This window comes from Elgaria multicarinata, chromosome 2 (assembly GCF_023053635.1).
Source record: "Elgaria multicarinata webbii isolate HBS135686 ecotype San Diego chromosome 2, rElgMul1.1.pri, whole genome shotgun sequence".
NCBI classification, from domain to species: Eukaryota; Metazoa; Chordata; class Lepidosauria; order Squamata; family Anguidae; genus Elgaria; species Elgaria multicarinata.
In genome coordinates, this window is record NC_086172.1 from 129,046,435 (window position 1) to 129,066,901 (window position 20,467).

General features: G+C 42.9%; 2 protein-coding genes across 2 annotated transcripts in view; both read left to right on the forward strand.

The window, feature by feature from the left end:
- The window catches only part of LOC134393424 (cytosolic phospholipase A2 epsilon-like), a 101,611-nt gene that overhangs the window by 343 nt on the left and 80,801 nt on the right, over positions 1–20,467 (forward strand). The window lies entirely within an intron of this gene.
- Positions 1,411–20,117, forward strand: LOC134392918 (cytosolic phospholipase A2 epsilon-like). Its single transcript, XM_063117679.1, has 9 exons — positions 1,411–1,850; positions 5,669–5,783; positions 6,559–6,696; positions 7,008–7,115; positions 8,573–8,586; positions 15,321–15,486; positions 17,665–17,831; positions 18,830–19,016; positions 19,730–20,117. Exons 1-9 carry the CDS (start codon positions 1,632–1,634, stop codon positions 19,957–19,959), a joined length of 1,344 nt encoding a protein of 447 aa, XP_062973749.1. The 5' UTR covers positions 1,411–1,631; the 3' UTR covers positions 19,960–20,117.

The window sequence follows — 20,467 nt, forward strand, 5'->3', positions numbered from 1 at the left end:
GAACTTATTATACTATTATCATTGCACTTTTACTCACAGGGAAATGTGGTTGTGGGCTTTTCTGTCTCAGATGCTGAGATTTGGGTACTGTGCCTTTTGACTCGGGATGGGGGATACCATTTGCTGTTCCATCTCAAGCAGCAAAATGTTTTGTGCCAGCCCTGCATGAATTACATCTCTGACGTGTGGCCTGTACTTAAAATATTCAGCCAGAGTATAGTTGATAGAATATATTTATACATACTTGTCTTTCTGAATCTGACCACCCCCCATCCCTCTAACCAGCTAACAAAACAGGGATTTCTTTGTTTAAGATATTTATAACCTTATTCTTAATCTTAGTTCCTGAAGTGGTTTACAACAACAACAACAACGTATTTATTTACTTACAATATTGATATACTATTCCCCATCCAAAAGATTTCAGAGCGGTGAACAACAAGTAGAATGAAAGAATAAAAAATAGTTTATTGAAAAGACAAATTTTAAAAGAACAAAGTTCAGAAAACCCCCCAGTACTGGTTATTTGCACATTTCAAGAAATGTGCAAATAATTAGTCTTGAACTGTGTTCCTTTGCTTGTTCAGATTCCGGTCGTGGCTGCGATGACAACAGCAGGTGGAGTAAGATCAATGATAGCTATGTATGGTAGTCTATTCGGTCTCAAGAAGCTGAACCTCCTTGACTGTATTTCATACATCACTGGTTTATCTGGCACAACATGGTAAGGAGAACATAAACAGAGCAGGGCATTGTTCCCAGTAGAAGCTGTTTCTCTAAGCATCATTGTGGGGGTTGCGGTGAGGTTTTCATGGGGGGAAGCATGAACCACCCCCTCTCCGCACACTCTGTGCTCCAGATGAAAATCACCCCCCCTCCATGCCTCTGATACTGAATTGGGCCCTTTTATGTAAGCATTTATTTAAAGTGTGCACCCCTCAACTCTAACTGCCCCTGTTTGGCATGCAGCATTAAAATAATTAATTAATCAACATTATTTATTTGTAATGAATGAATGTACTAGTTGATTTATTAATGGAGTGCAATTGCTTTCAACATGATTAGGAAAATATAAAAAACAAATTGAGTCTGCAGTTCTAGAAAAAGGAAACATACATGTATGGGAAACGGTGCTGGATGCTGAGAATTAATTGAAATGAAATACAGTGCAACAGGTTTGCTCGTATGACCATCAACGGCTTTTATGTTTTTTGTTTGTTTTTACTAATGAGGGAACATCATATATCACTTAGGAATCTCTCTCTCTCTCTCTCTCTCTCTCTCTCTCTCTTTTAATTGAAGTTTGCATCAGGTTTACAAACTCATTTGAGCCGAGCAGAGAACGCTAAAGAAAGCTGGCTTCTTTTATCTGAAAGTAGTTCAGACACGTATTCTGTAAAGTGGTGAGAATTTTACCCTCAGCCTCCCCTTTTGCTTCCTTGGGTCTTTGTAAGAAGTGTGGATCTGAGGTAAAACTCTCCTGAGAACTTGATAGGACACACCTGGCTCATCAAGCGGTTGTATGAACATAGTGATAAGTTGGCACTTTTAAGTGGCTTTAGTTTTTTGCCCAAAGTTCCTGGCCAATTCAAATTCAAATTTTAGCTTTTGAAATTCCTTTTCCTAGGCCTATGATAAATTTATATGAAGATCCAGATTGGTCACAGAAGGATCTGGAAGGGGCAGTCAGCGATGCTCGTAAACATGTGATCAAAAATAAACTGTGCTGTTTTACTGGGGAGCGCTTAAAATACTATGAAAAGGAAATATGGCAGAGGCATCTTGAGGGCCACAAGCTAGCATTTACAGATCTCTGGGGACTCATTCTTGAATCCATGTTTCATGATGAGGTATTGTATTTATATCTTTTTTCTTCAAAAACAAACAAACCTGAACATAATGTGATCCAGATTATGGAAAAAAATGTGGAATAAAGTAAACTGAGAGGGGGAAAATGTTTACTACTGTTTCTTTAATTTACATCTGTCATGTCAAGTTAGGGTGGAAACTAACAGCTAAAATATTATTTGTTTGTGCATTCACCTGTGCCCCGGCATTCTTTCAAGGAGGATAGAGTGGAATTATAGTCTCTCACCTAACCTACAGACAACTGTTACCCAGAGGACCTTTTCTTCTGCTGCCCCGATTGTGGAATGGCCTGCCAGAGGAGATTCATCAACTTAACACACTCTCCGAGTTTAAGACAGCTGTAAAGACTAGTCTCTTCCGGCAGGCCTACCCAGATGAATTTTAAACCTAAGAATTTTAAGATGTTGTGATTGTTATTTTAATATTGTATTGATTTTATATGCTCTTTTAACTAGTTTTATGTATTTAATGTTATTCCCTGCCATGATCCAGAGGGAGAGGCAGATAAGAAATAATAATATTAATGATAATAATAATAATAATAATAATAATAATAATAATAATAATAATTTCCACTCTAAACTCCTTGAAAGAATGGTGGGGGACAGGTGAATACACAAAAATTAATATGTTTCTTTGTTTGTTTTCACCCCAGCTTGGCACGACAAGTGTACTATAAATGTAAATAGGTTTGGCTGGGAGAGAACAGGGCTGAGATAACATCCTTAAAACCAACCAGAGAGCTTCATAGCTGTGCATGGACTTCAAGCTATATCCCATCATCCAAACCCAGCACTGTAGCCATAGCACCATACTAACTCAACAGAACATCCATTGCACAATTAGAAATGTTTTTGTCTCTTAGACAAGAAATCCGTGCTTGGTGACTCTTGAAGGGGAAAAAAAGTTATATATTTGTGGTTGGCTGTTCTGTACAAGGCCTTCCTATTAACATTTTTGTAGATCAACATTTTTGTTAGTATACAAAAAAGCTAGATATTATAAAGTCAGAACTTAATGAAGGTTGAGCACTGCCTCATAATTGTAAACTACTCTGATAGCCTACATGCCATATAAACCTGCCTGGGCCTTAAGATCAGCCACAGAGGTCCTGAGCCAGATCTACACCAAGTGGGATATGACACTTTGAAAACGGTTTGAAAATTGTATATGGAGTTTGTCCTGGGCCCCAACAGTTATCACTACTGTTAAAAACTGTTTTAAAGCAGTAGTGCAGATTCTGCTCTGCTCACAGGCCTCAATGTTAAGGTCAATAGATTGGCAAACATAAGAGACAGGGCCTTTTCAGTTGTGGTCCTACATTTGAGGAACTCTCTCCAAATAGACATATATAGGGTGACCATATTTGGGAAACCAAAAAAGAGGACACCTAGTGTGTGTGTGGGGAAACCGCTTTCTGAGTCCTGCAGAAAGTACGTTATTCCCCCGCCACCTTAAAGAACCCGATTGGAGTGGAGGAGGGGAAAGGATTTCATTCTGCACCACCACCATCCACTCCAATTGGGGCCTTTTCTATAATGTCCACGAATGACCCACTTTCCCCTTTAAGACCTCAATTGGAGCTCGGGGTGGGGGAATGATGTGCCTCAAGAAAGCATGTCATTCCCTCCTGCCATGCTAATGGCAGCCTTAAAGGGGAACGTGTGTCATTCCAGGACATTATTGAAAATTATAGAAAATCCCCCCTGACACCATGGAAAGAACAAAAACCAGGACAAATCCGGGGAAATCCTGACAGTTGGTCACCCTAGACATATATCTGGCTCCTTTCATTTTTAAGCAGGCCTAAAAGACCTTTTATTTCAATCTGGCTTTGTTCAAAAATGCTGGGCTGCTCTTTCTTTTAAATTGTACTACTGATTCACTGGTCCGATATAGGAATAGTTTTACATTATTATTATTATTATTATTATTATTATTATTATTATTATTATTATTATTATTATTATTTTATATAGCACCATCAATGTACATGGTGCTGTACAGAGTAAAACAGTAAATAGCAAGACCCTGCCGCATAGGCTTACAATCTAATAAAATCATAGTAAAACAATAAGGAGGGGAAGAGAATGCAAACAGGTACAGGGTAGGGTAAGCAGGCACAGGGTAGGGAAAAACTAACAGTAGAAAGTAACAGTAGAAGTCTGCACAACATCAAGTTTTAAAAGCTTTAGGAAAAAGAAAAGTTTTTAGTTGAGCTTTAAAAGCTGCGGTTGAACTTGTATTTCTCAAATGTTCTGGAAGAGCGTTCCAGGTGTAAGGGGCAGCAGACGAAAATGGACGAAGCCGAGCAAGGGAAGTAGAGGCCCTTGGGCAGGCGAGAAACATGGCATCAGAGGAGCGAAGAGCACGAGCGGGGCAATAGTGTGAGATGAGAGAGGAGAGATAGGAAGGAGCTAGACCGTGAAAAGCTTTGAAGGTTAACAGGAGAAGTTTATATTGGATTCTGAAGTGAACTGGAAGCCAATGAAGAGATTTCAGAAGCGGAGTGACATGGTCGGAGCGGCGAGCCAAGAAGATGATCTTTGCGGCAGAGTGGTGAACAGAAACCAACGGACTGATGTGAGAAGAAGGAAGGCCAGTGAGAAGAAGGTTGCAGTAGTCCAACCGTGAAATAACCAGTGCATGAACAAGCGTCTTGGTAGAAGAGACAGACAAAAATGATCGAATCCTGGCAATATTATACAGGAAAAATCGACAAGATTTAGCTAAAACATTGCTATTTTAGTTTAACAATTTTAATAGATTGATTTTAAAGTCTTTCTTATGCTATTGGTTGCCTTGGAAAACTTCTGTTTAGAAAGCCAGCATGTAAATTCTTCACAAAAAATACCAAAAATGGAATAATAATAATAATAATAATAATAATAATAATAATAATAACAACAACTACAGTCAATCTATCTTAGAAAATATGTTTGGATATAATGGATGTGGCAGGCTCTTAGGCATATTTGATTCAGATTATTTGGGGATTTTAAAGTCAAGCTTGTCTTGAATTTTGTCCACAAGACAATAGGAAGTCAGTGCAAGTGCTGGGATACTGATGTAGTAAGTTCTGGGCATTGCATTGCCACCATGAAGTGATCTTTCGGGTTCTGTGTCATATGGGAATAAGAAGCTGCATCTCATTTTAGTGGAAGCCACAGAGCACCACTAAATGTCTATAACAACATATCAGTTGAAACTTGCACACAACAATTATGTGTAGTTCCACTGTAATAATAAATCATCCACACAAGAAATATATCTGAGCATAAATGGTGTAAGGGAGCCTCTGAAACTTTATTAACCAGTGTCCCATGGGGACCTACAATTCCACATTAACTACACTTTCCCCCCTGAATTTCTGATTATATGAGCATTTGGGACATCATCTCCTAGACAATTCTATCTCTCGGTACAATAAAAGGGGTTGCACTATATCTTAATAAGATTTTGCCAACATGTGCCTTTTAATTTAAAGTAATAAAAACTAAATGTTGAATGCAACTATACAATATGCTTTATGTCAGGATAAGTGCACATTTATTAAAATGTGCATTTATCTTTCATGGAAATCTAACAGAAATGTACTTTTCAGCCCCAGTGCAATGTGAGATATTTCTAAATATAGAAAAATGAGGTTATTCTGAAAATTGGCATTTGCTGGAACCTGGACCATCTAACAATCAAGAGAAAATGATAAAATGAGGCGTCCTAATGCATGACAGTCTATTTCTGAAATCTCTTCATGACTCTTTTGCTTTTCTGTTTATTGTTCCTCTTCTGTAAATAGCCAGATCCCCACAAGCTCTCAGATCAACGACGGGCCGTGAATCTGGGTCAAAACCCTCTTCCCATTTACCTTGCTCTTAATGTCAGAGAAAGATACAGCACTCTAGACTTTAAAGGTAAGATACAGTCTTCAAAGATACAGATTATATGAGTCCATGGCTGGGTGCCAGATGGCCCAGGACGAGACATTTAGTTGACATTTTCTACAAATACAAATGTGTATTTCTAAAATGCTAAACGTACTGTAAGATGAAGAATCACAGATGGAGACAGACAGACAGACAGACAGACAGAGATGCCCTATTTATGTGTTCTGGCAGATGTTTCAGCATTCTGGCTCACGTGCAGAGTCTCCATGGGTACAGGGGTCTCTCCTCTTTAGACTGTCCCCCCCCCCCGTGAATAGAGGGCAAAGATGCAATTAGGGAGAGGAGTGGGGCTGGAGTGCTCTTTCTCTTTATATGTTTGCCCTATTCAGGTTCAGAATACCTGAATGGGGTGGGTGGGAGGGAGAGCTTTCTGTATTGGATGGGTAGATAGATAAACAGATAGATATTAACATTTCTGAAAGAGAGAGAAAGAGGGATAATTTCTGTACCTTTTTCAAGATCAGAAGTTTATTTCAAAGTTTTTGGCTCTTGTCAAATAAATGAGTAATGACTACATCCATTGCAATATAATTTGATCTGGAAAGGTCCTGAATGAGCTACATGCTCTGTCCAGTATGTGATTTGCACACTTGCAATTTCACCTTAAGTATCTCTAGTTGAGCCTTAACACTATCCACTAAACAACAATACTGCAGTTCATACAAGAGCCTCCAATCAAGTTTAGCTTAGTTTATTACATTTTCAAGATGATTTTCATTGCTTTTCATGTGGCTATTTGCAGAGTGGCTTGAATTCACACCTTATGAAGTTGGCTTCTTGAAATATGGAGCTTTTGTTAAGGCAGAAGATTTTGGAAGTGAATTCTACATGGGCCGCTTGATGAAGAAGATCCCTGAATCCCGGCTCTCTTTCTTGCAAGGTGACTTAATCTAAACATACAAAGATACAAACAAAAAGTCTATATTGCTTTAGTTACATGCAATTTGAAATTGACTCCTTACACCCATCTGGTAAGATTGCTACTACACTTCCAACTTTCATGCCTTTGGGATGGTCATGAGAAGAACAAAGTAAATTTCTTGTTACCATGATTTTAATTTCAAAGTGATACTTAAAAAAAATTACAAGACTCTCCTTGTCATATGGTTGGACATTACATTAATGTTGGTTTTAAATGCTTTGAAAAACTGATATAAATGAGTCTTTGTTAATTTTTTGTGTGCTTGCCAGGCATGTGGAGTAACATATTTTCCCAGAGTGTGCTAGATGCCTTATATTTATCAAACTGTTCAGAGGACTTCTGGCACAGATGGACGAGAGACAGAGTGGTTGATATAGGTCAGTAGAACATTGCTTCTCCTTTGGTTAATTTACCTTGGAAAAGTTCACCTTTGCTGAGAATTCTGGATGATTTGCTTTCTGGTTAATTAGTTTGAAACGGAAAGCTTGGGAAAACTGTAAAGGTGCCTTGTCTTGCCTTCATTTCATTTTATTTCTTACATTTCTATACAGACCCATAGCTGAAGTTCTCTGGGTAGGTCCCAAAAAAATTAAAAATTAATAAAATCCATTACACAAGGTACAAAATATTACCAGATCTTCCCTTCTCCATCCCAATTCCTACCTGGCAATCTGGTTATGTAGCCAACCATCGTTAGGAATGGTTTACTCAACACACTAAGCCATAATGTTTAGATCAACATGCTTAACCACTGTGGCTTAGCGTGTCGTCTGAACAGGGTCATTGAGAATCTGGCTGCACAGCCACTTCCAACCACAGCAGGGGATGGTGTGGCCACAGGAGGTTCTAGGAGAGGGAGAATGCACTCTCCCAACACACCAAAGCTATTTTTATTATTGTGAATATTAACAAAATAGAACAGAAAAGAACATTGTGAAAATGAAAACAAACAAACAAACATAGAGTACATATATAGGATTATCATCAATTTCCATCATGTATGCCATTCATTAAAAAAAAGGGGGGGAGTTATTACAAGAAAAGCAGACCAGATATCCATGTATTTATCCACTTGCAAGTTGTGTCTACATAACACATGTTCAAAAGTTGATAACGTTATTAAGTCCTCAATCCATTGCATTATGGGAGGTGTGAATTTGTATATTCAGTATTCTTCTTCGTGGTCTCTATGCATCACACATATGGGCTTTGCGCCTGCGCAGAGACCAGACCGGAACCTACTATAGCTGAGTGGAACGTTTTTGGCGGGAACCCCTCCCCCCACGCTACCGCGCATGTCCATGGGGTTCCCGCCCTTACCTCAGTTCTTCGTCGTCCGCCATCGTGCATAGACCATAGAACCAACCTCTTAGCGTTTGTGTCTTAAAAATATATTCTTTACTCTAATTCTTTCTCTTCTTTCTCGTTTTCTTTTTCTCGCTTCGGCGTTTCTTCTCCTTTATCTATCCTATATATATATAAAAAAATAGTTTTTTGTAGTTTAGATTTTCCTCAGCGACTTCGTCGCTTGAGGCCTGTATGGCACTAAAAGCACCGTTTAGAAAGTGCGTAAAGTGCGGGGCTAAGCTCCCTCCATCGGACGGACACTCCCTTTGCATATTGTGCTTAGGTGAAGGGCACGTTGTCGAGACCTGCCATCATTGTATGGCCTTTACAAAACAGACCAGGAAACATCGAGCAGACCGACTCCGCTCGGTTCTTTGGGAGAAGGCTCTCAAGGCCGCTGACGCCCCGACAATGGAGAAGACTGCGGCTCATAAGTCCGTGACTCATAAGACGGCACTTACTAAGACCGCACCGGACAAATCATCAGACCAAAGCACTGAAGTGCAGACCAGAGCTCATAGGGCTGAGATACCCCTCACGCCTGGTCGGTCTTTCTCGAGTTCAAAGGCTAAAAAGGACTTTAAAAAAGCCAGAACTCCGATATCTTCTTCTGATACTGAGAAGAAGAAGAAAAAGAAGAGAAAGAGGGACGCGGAGAAAACTTCCTTAGCGTCACCTCGTCCTATAGAGCGGGTCAGGAGTCAATCCACTCCACCCGCTGCTCCCACTACCTCGGTATCGAGACCACCTTCGGTATCTGCCGCTTCGATATCGAGACCACCCTCGGTATCGAGGCCACACTCGTTACCAGCAGTACCGACTCGTCCGCCTAGCCTTTCAGAGGGCGAACTGAGGGATTCGATGTCGGCAGCGTCTTCTCACCAGCCCCCTCGACCGCGAGAAATTCCATTGTTGCCATCTCCAAGGCTAACACCACGCCGTGATTGGGAGGCAGCCTCTCGCTACTCTGAACCTCAAACGAGGGATGACGATTACCAATGGGAAGGATATCGCCCCCAAAGATATTTCCAGGAACAGCAGTATTCGCGGGAGGATTACTATGCGCTTCCCCCGCCTACAACTAGGGTGTGCCGTTTCCCATCACCGGCGCCTCAAAGAGCCACGGTATCGACGCCTCATAGACAGCCATCGGCGTCGGCTGTTCCTGCGGTTTCGACTGATGACTTACATCTAGTCACAGTTACGTCACCGGAGGAAAACTATCCTTCGGACTCGGAATCGGGTGTGTCGGCCGCTCCTTCATTTCCATCACCGGAGGATGAGGTCCAAGATAAGGACCCTTCCTCCCCATCAGACGACATGGTTAGATTCTCGGACCATATCCTGCGAATGTCTAGAGCATTGGGGATAGAGACTCAGGAGGCTAATGAGACGGTAGTAGATCGCATCTATGATGTGTTTCAGACTACCACAAACCAGAGGATAGCAATTCCCCTCCCTCATGCGCTAAAGCAGGCAGCGCAGTTGACTTGGAAGACACCGACGTCGACACAGGCAACATCAAAACGTCTAGAGACTCTGTATAAAGTGCAGGAAGAGGGTGCACAATTTTTAGTTCAGCACCCTAAGCCGAACTCAATAGTAGTTGAGTCAGCACAGGGCCAGTCTCAGAAAGCACATTCTGCTCCAGTGGACAGAGAGGGAAGGAAGCTGGACATTACTGGCAGAAGAGTCTACTCGTCATCCTCCTTGGGCATCAGAGCATCAGCCTATGAAGCAACTATGGCCCGTTATCAACTTTTTCTTTGGGAGAAGATTGGTAATCTGTGTGATCACCTCCCAGAGGATAAGAGAGAGGTGGCAAGAGTTCTTCAAAATGAGGCAACGGGTATAGCACGTCAGCAGTTGTCCACCGCTCGACACCAGGTGGACTGCCATTCAAAATCGATGATGGCGGCTATATCGTTAAGGAGGCATGCCTGGCTTAGATCCTCAAATCTGACCAACGAGACTAAGGCCAGGATAGAAAATATGCCGTTTGATGGAGAAGGTCTATTTAACAGCAAGACCGATGACACGCTGGACTCCATCTATAAAGCTCGGACGACTGCTAAAAAGATGGGGTTTACTTTTCCCTCGCAACCTCAATACCGTTCTAGAAAATGGAGACCTCCGATGCAGCAGCAGCAGCATCGGCCCCAATACCAGCCTCAACCTCGGCAGCAACAACAACAGCTGCAGAGGAAGAGGCCTTACCAGGGCAGATACCAGCAAGACAAGAGGCAACCCGACTTCAGCAAGAAACAGCGGGTTTGACTCCTTAGCTCCAGATCCACTCCCTTTTGCGAACCGCTTAGCACCCCAGTACCATCAATGGGAGTCAATTACAACAGACTCCTGGGTGCTCACTATCATCAACTCGGGCTATGCCATCGAGCTCGATGCCCTTCCTCCTTTTTCCGGCGTGAAAGTAACGGCTCCATCCCCTCCTCTGCTGCTCGAGGTACAGACCTTACTATCGAAGGGAGCCATCTCTCCCGTACCGGCAGAGGAACTCAATCAGGGATTTTTCTCCCGTTACTTCACGGTCCCGAAGAAAGACGGAGGTCTTCGACCGATCATGGACTTAAGACAACTGAACAAGTACATCACCCCGAGGAAGTTCCGTATGACAACGGTTACTTCTATTCTGCAGCTTCTACAAAAAGGAGTTTGGTTCGCAGTGGTGGATCTGAAGGATGCGTACTTCCATATTTCCATCAGGAAGTCGCATCAAGCTTACCTGCGGTTTTCGATCGGTGCATCCCAGTACCAGTTCACCGTTCTTCCGTTCGGGTTGGCCATGGCACCGAGAGTCTTCACGAAGGTCATGGCGGTGGTATGCGCCCACCTAAGGCAGAAAGGCATTTACATTTATCCATACCTGGACGATTGGCTCCTCGTAGCGGACAGCAGCGAGGCGCTCCAGTCAGACATACTAACCACCCTCAACCTGTTGGACTCATTGGGGCTGTGGGTCAACCACGAAAAGTCCATTTTGACGCCACAGCAGAAATTGGATTTCATAGGGGTAACCCTATCCTCTCGAGACGGGAGGGCATACTTACCGTCAACCAGGGCGAATACCTTACAGCAGTTAGCCATCGATGCCGAGAGCCGCCGAAAGGTTTCGGCATGGACAGTTCAGAGACTATTAGGTTTGATGGCAGCTACTACGGCAGTCATAAAATTTGCAAGACTCAGAATGAGGATATTGCAGGCCTGGTTTTTGAGGACTTTCGATCTCAGGCACAATGCTCGACGGACTTACCTTTCGATACCGAAGCAAGTGAAGGCATCCCTGAAATGGTGGTTCTCGATGTCGACTCTTCTCGAAGGCGTTCCATTCCAACAAGACGCGCCTTCGGTAACGATCACGACGGATGCATCTTTAGAAGGATGGGGAGCCCATTGCAGCTCTTTAACCTCTCAGGGTCGTTGGCCTCGATCACAGAGGGAGTATCACATCAACCATCTCGAACTCCTGGCAGTAGAGAATGCAGTAAAAGCATTTGCACAGATGATCGAGGGCCGAAATGTCTTGATCGCAACGGACAATACTACAGTGGTGGCATACATCAACAGACAGGGTGGAACAAGATCACACCCCCTGAACCGTTCTGCACTCAGAATATGGAACTGGTGCATAAAGAGAAGGACTTACCTGACTGCGATCCATGTAGCCGGCAAGGAAAACGTCGTTGCGGACTCTCTCAGCAGGTCCTTCCATGTCGACCACGAGTGGGAGCTCGATGTCGAAGTGCGGGAGAGCCTTTTTCGGTACTGGGGCCGTCCTGTTGTCGATGTCTTCGCTACCGAAGACAACGCAATTTGTGCCAAGTATTGCAGCAGGGCAGGAAGAGGAGAGCAATCTTTAGGAGACGCCTTCACCAGGACTTGGAGAGGAAATCTCCTGTACATGTTTCCTCCCTTCCCACTATTGACAAGGGTGATAGCCAAGATCCAGATGGACAACTCCAATTGCATCCTCATCACTCCGTGGTGGCCTCGACAGACGTGGTTCGCTCACGCCCTTCGGCTATCGAGAGGGGATTACATCAGGCTCCCGTCGACACCGAAGCTACTGTCTCGACACCAGGGCAGGGTTCGACACGCAGATCTGTCGACCCTCAAGATGACTGCATGGAGGATAACAACCACTCCTCCTCTGGAGCTAGAACTTTGACTGTGGACCACATTATATTGGCAGCACTAAAGCCTTCCACAAGGAAAACTTATGCAGCAAAGTGGCAAAGATTTCGGAACTTTGCTTCAGAACAAGATCAAACACCAGAATCTTGCCACTTAGCCTTTATCCTCAATTATTTACTGATGCTTTTTCAGCAGGGACTTAAGCTTACATCCATCAGAGTGCACCTAGCTGCAATTACATCTTTTCACCAAGGCATAGATGGATTTACACCCTTTACCCACCCAACAACTAAGAAATTTTTGAAAGGGCTTAAGAACACAATACCAACTGTGAAAAGTATTGTACCTCCATGGAGCCTGTCAGTTGTGCTGCAAGCACTGACACGCAAACCCTTCGAGCCTATGGCGTCGACAGACCTTAGGCTACTTACTTTAAAGACTGTCTTTCTAGTAGCCATTACATCGGCAAGACGGGCAAGTGAGCTTAGAGCTCTTAGGATAGATGTCCCATACACTATCTTTCATAAGGATAAGGTTGTGCTACGCACAGATCCAGCCTTCCTACCTAAGGTAGTGTCTACTTTTCATCTGTCCCAACATATTACTTTACCTGCCTTCTTCCCTAATCCAACTACACCTCTTGAGTCTTCCTTGCACACTCTAGATGTAAGAAGGGCTCTTGCTTTTTACAAAGACAGAACAGAGACTTTAAGGAAAACAAAGCAATTGTTTATTTGTTATGGTGAGCCTTCTAAGGGACTCCCTGTCTCTTGCCAGCGGTTGTCACGCTGGATAGTGGAGACAATAGAATTAGCCTACTCTATTTCTAAATTAGAGTTAGTGAAACCTGTGACGGCTCATTCCACCAGAGCTGTTTCAACATCGGTGGCCTTCACCAGAGGTGTTCCCTTGGCAGACGTCTGTAGAGCCGCAACGTGGTCCACTCCATCCACGTTTGTCAAGCACTACAGTTTGGACACCCGTGCGAGGCAGGACTGCTCATTTGGGAGGACAGTGCTTTCAGAGATCTTCAGATGATGCACCAACCCACCTCCAAAGGTATGTCAGCTTGCTACTCGCCCATATGTGTGATGCATAGAGACCACGAAGAAGAAATGCAGGTTGCTTACCTGTAACTGTAGTTCTTCGAGTGGTCATCTATGCATTCACACAACCCACCCACCATCCCCACTTGGTGGTGTGAGACTTATAAATGACACTGTTTTATTGTGGAATGTACTTTACTTATTTACACTCATGTTTATGGGGGCACAATGTCGGACTCCTGTAAACTGAGGTAAGGGCGGGAACCCCATGGACATGCGCGGTAGCGTGGGGGGAGGGGTTCCCGCCAAAAACGTTCCACTCAGCTATAGTAGGTTCCGGTCTGGTCTCTGCGCAGGCGCAAAGCCCATATGTGTGAATGCATAGATGACCACTCGAAGAACTACAGTTACAGGTAAGCAACCTGCATTTCTCATGCTTACAGGGAACTTTGGATAGCAGCATGGAGGCATCAGCTGTCAGCTACACGGGCTTAGAAGTCTGACAGGCTGAAGTGAAACAGGCCTCTTGCTTTCCTTCATCTTGCAGCTAAAAGCAGGCAGAAGGAAATTGGCTTGGAAGTGGCATATTTTGTAGTCTTCTGAGCCAACTTTCCTTGTGCCGCAACCACCAAGGGGCTCTAAACCACAGTGTCCCCCACAATCATTTTGGCTTCTCATCCCTGCCCCCAAAACTACTTGTAGGCAACTATTTGTAGTTAGTACTACAGACTTTCCCCCTTAACTGCATAATCATTAATATTAGTTTAAGGCCCAAGGACAGTAGAAAGACTAAGAACATGTCTGATTTACTGGAAACATATATGGGTTTTTTTCAAATTTAAAATTTGGCAAGATTGCAGGTTTGAATTTGACCTTTTAAAATACCAGCAATACAATACAATGCTACCAGTCATTCTCAGATTTTGCACTTCGAAATTATCTTCAAAGACTGCCTTTAACAAAACTTAAAAACCATAAACGACCTTTTTTTCTGTTCATTGTTGTCGTTATTCATTGTTGTTATCAGTGGTAGCCATAGTGTCCATTTTGAACTGCTGTCGGAACAATTTGAACAATGGATCTAAATTAGGGTGACCATATGACCAGATTTGCCCGGGTTTTTGATGGCAAATCCGGGATGGGGAGGGGAAATCCGGATTTTTTTTCCAAAGAGCAGCTCTAATGGGAATTAACAAAAATGCTTATAACTCCGTCATTTTTTAAGATAAAGACATGAAACTTGGCACAATGGTAGCTCTTAGGAAGGGCTTTAGTCATACCAAATTTGAAACAGATCTGTTCATCCATTGATTTTTTAGGAATTTTTTTAAAAATTGAGGTTTTAAAATTATTAATTTATAAATTGTCATTTTTAAAGATAAAGAGGTGAAACTTTGCACCATGAAAGGATTTAGGTAGAGCTTTAGCCACACCAAATTTGAAACAGATCCATTCATCCATTGATTTTTTAGGAATTTTTTAAAAAATGAGGTTTTAAAATTATTATTTTTTAAACTGTCATTTTTAAAGACAAAGAGCTGAAGGTTGGCACCATGATAGCTTTTAGGTAGAGCTTTAGCAATACCAAATTTGAAATAGATCTGGGGCCAGTAGCAAACCCTGTTAACAACAACAGCAGCTTGCAATGAGTGAAGATACAGTCAGAAAAGATATTTGAGGGAAGGGGAGAATGTAATACACAGAGTATAGCAAAAGCTTCAAAGTACAGCAAAACCTACAAAAGTAGGAGTGAGTGAAGTTAATTTCAGATACATTGAACCTCTCACTTGTTCTTTATTTCAGTGATTTTAACATTAAGATGTTATGTAGAACAGATTTGTCTTAAATGTGTGCTGTAAAATCAGACATGTGACCAAGGCTATGTTCGGGTGGGCACGCCCCCTTGGTACTGGACATGCCCCCTTGGGGGCGACCATGTTGTCCTCCTTTTTGGTTTCCAAAATATGGTCACCCTATCTAAATAAAGCTTTCTTATGTTCTACAGAAGACAATTTTCCACCCAGCCTGCCTAGGAAGCCATATGTGCAGTCAACATGCCTCTTCATCCCCAATGGTTCCCTCTCGAAACTGCTTAGAGATGTTATAACAATGCGCCCAGTGCTTTCACATTATTACGATTTTAAGAGAGGCCTCCATATGAATAACAAATACTTGGAAAACGAGAGGTTTTGTATGTGGAAAGGTAACACACTAAAGTTTATACTAAGCACTCATTTATCCAGATTTCTTCACCTCTGATTCTTTTCTCTTATTCTCAGACCTTCCCCCAATAAATATATCACAACTGTGTACATTGGACACAACATAACCAGCTTTTAACAAGTCTGAACTTAGGCCTTAGCTAGACCTAAGGTTTATCCCGGGGTCATGTAAATGACACACAGGATATCCTGGGAGCAGGCAGGGATGACCCTGGGACGATCCCAGGATAAACCTTAGGTCTAGCTAAGGCCTTAGACTTTTCACTAACTTGGGAGAAAAGCCAAGCCACTTTCTCTTCATTCAACATCCACTACAATGGCTGCTGCCAAGTTGATTAACCTCTACTCCTTTCTCTTCTGTTCCACCTTCAATCAGCCTCTTCCTCCAGTAGCGGTGGTCAGGGGAAAAGTGCCCTGAAGATTATGTTAGGCTGGCATGTGTAGTACAGTGCACAGAGGTTTCCTACTCAAGGGAATGTATCTTGGACAACCTCCCTACTAAGTCCAGGCCTATCACCTTTTGTAGAGATGCTTTTCTCCCAGCCATTGCAATAGGCTTACAATGGGTGAGGTTAGGACATCGGGTGTTATGTTAAAGGGAAAAAAAATGTCCACAGATTGCTGTATTACATATTCATTGCCTTATTCAGACCCTCATTAGGTCTATGCTGGAAATTCTGCACAATTTGATTACAGTATTTTAAGAATCTCATGGTCCTCATGATTGCAAGGAGAGCATTTGGTAAAATCTCAGAAGCTACAGTTGGTTGGGTAGGTTAATACTGCAAACATAATTATATTTGGTATCAAGAGCCTGCATAGCCCGTCACAGGCCTTCTTAGATTCCTTTTCCTCGCCTTCTCCCTTGCTCACTGCGTAGGCAGAATCCGTTATGCAGATAAATGATTGTAAGGAAGTTCTTTTGAATTCTTCTGAGGTCCATGTTTTCTGAAAACTTTTCATGCTTGTCTTTTTGCAAGTACCACAGTGGCAAAGGGGAAAAGGTGAGGAAGGGAAAGGCATGAGTTTGGCTGGAAGGGATAGTAGCACAATTACATTGCTCCAGTCATGGTGACTGGAGGTCCTTTTGATGCACTGAGGGAAGTTTGTGTTTAACTTTCCCCTCTCCTCATCCTCTAGCAGGCTGCAGCCAAGTTTCTCAGGCTTAAAGTTGTTAGGATATGGTATGAAGGCAAACGAAGGGCATGGTTAGACGGGGCGATATTCCGGTGATCGCCCTGGGATCATCTCCGTGTGTCCACATGATGCACAGGGCATCCCGGGAGCAGGGAGGGAAGATCCCTCCCTTGGTCCGGGATATCACCCTACAGATTAATTCCAATTTTTCCACGGTCTTGGGATGATCCCAAGATCGCAGAATGTGTGGCCCACCAACACTGGTATATCCCAGCTCCATGTGAATAAACGTGAGGAACCAGGCATGGGGCATGGAGCTCCTCAGGAGCTCTGTGACCATCGGGGGTGGGGTGGGGTGGAGCAGGAGTTTTTTTTAAAAAAAAAATCCTTACATTTTTCGCAGGAGCGCTCCTGAGCTCTTCTCGGATTTTTTTTTTTAAAAAAAAGTTGGCCGCGATGTCCTTTTCTCCCTGGGATGTCATGCGCCATGTGTAGACGAGGGTGACGATCTTGTGATCATAAAATCACGAGATTGTCACCCTCCACCCCCCTCATCTAGCCATGTCCTTAAGTGGAATAATTTGGACCAGGAGAGGCATCTCCTTTCTTTATTCTTCCATCCCTAAGAAAAATCAACTGAAATTTAAAAAGTTTCTGTTGGCTTGAGAAATGAAAATATAAAAATCTGCAGTCTGTCAGAGGTATCCATGTGGGAGAAGGCATTTATAAAGTTGATATAAAAGTGTAAAGTAGGGCTGCACTGGAAGGGGGCATTAAAATGTCAAGAACACAGGATTCTTTGCATCCTCCTCGCCTTTATTATCTATGAATTTCCTTAGTAACAGAAGCAGGGAGCCTGTGCCTCTTCAAATGTTGTTAGACTCCAACTCCCAGCAGCCCCAGACAGCAGGGTTAATGGTCAGGGATGATGGGAGTTGTAGCCCAATAGCCTCTGGAGGGCCAACGGTTTTACACCCCTGCTTTACAATGTTGAACATGTAAATACACCATTTGCCTTTCAGACTCTGTACCAGATTCCTTCCCGAATGAATTGAGTGATTTCCCAGAATACTTGGAACTTACAGACACTGCTTTTTTCATCAATACCAGCTGTCCTCCCCTTCTGAGGCCAGAGAGGAAAGTTGACATTATTTTGCATCTAAATTATAGTGGAGGATCACAGACATTGGTGAGAAGACTCTTTATTGTGTTTAGTAACTTGTCTATAAACATTGGTCTTTTCATTAGTTTTTCCACATCTAAATAGTAAAAGCCTGGAGTTATTTGTACTACTATTTGGTGTAACTACACATGTCAAAAAAGCTGGCACTGAGCTTATTTCAAATAGGATTGAGTTGTAAGTAGCATTGCTTAGGGGTTCCTATTTCTTCCCCTCTCCAAATATGTAGCTCTAACCCTTCACACAGGAATTGATGTAGAACACGAAAGGCCTACTTTCTGGCCCAGGCTACCTTTGTGTCAAAAGAGAAAGAGAGAGAGAGAGAGAGAGAGAGAGAGAGAGAGAGAGAGAGAGAGAGAGAGATGTAGGTCACTGGGGGCATGTCTAGACAAGGGTCGTGGAAGGTTAGGATCTTGTGATTTTATGAACACAAGATTGTCCCCCTCGTCTACACGTGTGCGTGATGTCCCGGGAGGAAGAGGATGTGCCCACCATTTTGTTTTGTTTTTTTAATCGGAAAAGAGCGCAGGAGCACTCCTGCACAAAATGTAAGTTTTTTAAAACAACAACCACCCTCCCACTCCACCCCCGATGGGCACAGAGCTCCTGAGGAGCTCCGTGTCCCATGCCTGGGTCCCGGTTCCTCGCGGGGCAAACCCAGAATTAAACCGTAGGGCCATATCCTGGGGCATGGGAGGGATCATCCTTCCCTGCTCCCGGGATCCCCTGTGCATCATGTGACACACAGGGATGATCCTGGGGATATGACCCCACCTAGACATGCCCTGGGAGACAGAGTGGGCCTCCCAGAGAGATTAGACCTAGGCCATCGTTACTGTCTTCTTCTTCCTTATCACCATGTTATAGCATCTTAGTGCATAAATGTCTCATCCACACTCACCCTAAAGCAAGCTCATACTTGAAGCATCACTGACCGGTGCCTGCCCAGTCTACTAGCCTTTGTGAAATCAAAGCCATTCTGATTTTGCTTGTGTTTGATGCCCTAGCCATTGGACTTAGCTGCAAAGTATTATGCAGAGCAGCATATTCCATTCCCCAAGGTTGTGCTGACTGAAGAAGACAGAAAGCATCTGAAGGAATGCTACCTCTTTGATGAAGGAGAGAGTCCAAGGGCCCCTATATTGCTGTATTTCCCACTGGTATGCGACACCTTCCAGAAATACAAAGCACCCGGTAAGTTAAGCAGAGCAGTATTTTACCTGTGGAAAGTGTGGCTTTTTCATCTGTTGATTTTCCTTCCTGACTCCAATATATTTTTAAGTCCATGGGACACACCTAGAATCTTCAAGGAGATACTAATCAGTCAAAATAAAGAACATAATACAAACATGTCTCTAACTTATTAACTATCTGATTCTCTACTGCACTCCGCCTTATGACAGGCTGAGTTTCTTGTACACTCGATGTTGATCGCATCTAGCAGCCTTTTCATCTGCTGATTTTCTTTCCTGATTCCAAGATATTTTTAAGTCCATGGCTGGGTTTGAAAGAAAGCACATGTGTGAGAGAGTGAGTGGGAAAGCTGCATGCTTATTCAGACCTTGACTTGCCATTTTGGTAATGATAGACCCTGATGCCAAAGAGATAACCCACTATTTAGTTTTAAAAGTGGGTTGTCTCTTTAGTAGTAGCAACTGTTGCTGTGAAATCAGGAGAGAAGCCCTGGCTTTGTGTTATATTTTATGAACCTCTTCTTCTTTCAAAGCATACATAGTCCAGCTGCTGTTCATAGGCATGATTGAATTACATTTTGATTAAAAAATATGAGCTATCTTATTCAATGCAGATTTCCCTCTCTGAACCCATTTTCAGTATTCTAATAAAACAATAATCTTTAGACCACTGCTGAGAAATAAAATCTGCTAAATTCCTGCTTTCCTCTATAGGTGTGGAACGGAGTCCTAGTGAGATGGAGGATGGTCAACTCGATGTTTCCAGCATTGTTTTTACTCCGTATGCTAATAGCATGGTGCAGTTTTCAGAGAAGAATTTCAACAAGCTGTTCAATTTGTCCAACTACAACATCCTCAATAATGAACATTTGATTCTTCAGGCTCTGCGTACAGCAATAGAGCGAAAGAAGCAGCAAAAGAGACAGTCTCAGTTCCCCTGTTAACCCTTTCCAAACATATTTCTCCAATTTTCCTTCACTGTAAGCTACCAGAAATGGTTCATTTATGCCATTTGCCAGTATTACATACATGGGAAGCCACTAATATTACTTGTCATTTATATACCCCAAATGCGCTTTAGAATCTTCACTTGCAGACAGTGCACTGGATTGGGTGAGAGAAATATAGTGTTCAAGTCAATATTTCCTCAGCAAAGTAGGATTGGAATGCTGGCCCTGAACTTTCTTCCTAGGTTCAGGACCAGCACTATTATATTCAGTCATGCCCTATGAGCACAGGCTGAAGGAACCTGGGATGGTCAGTCTGGAGAAAGAAGACTGAGGGGAGCCATCTTAGCAGTGTTCAGGACATAAAAGGGCGCCACAGGGAAGATGGTAAAGAACTATTTTCCATTGCTACAGAAATTAGGACCTGAAATAATGGGTATAACTTACAGCTACCTAGATTTCAAATGACTTTAAGGAAAAACTTCCTGATGGTAAGATTTGTACA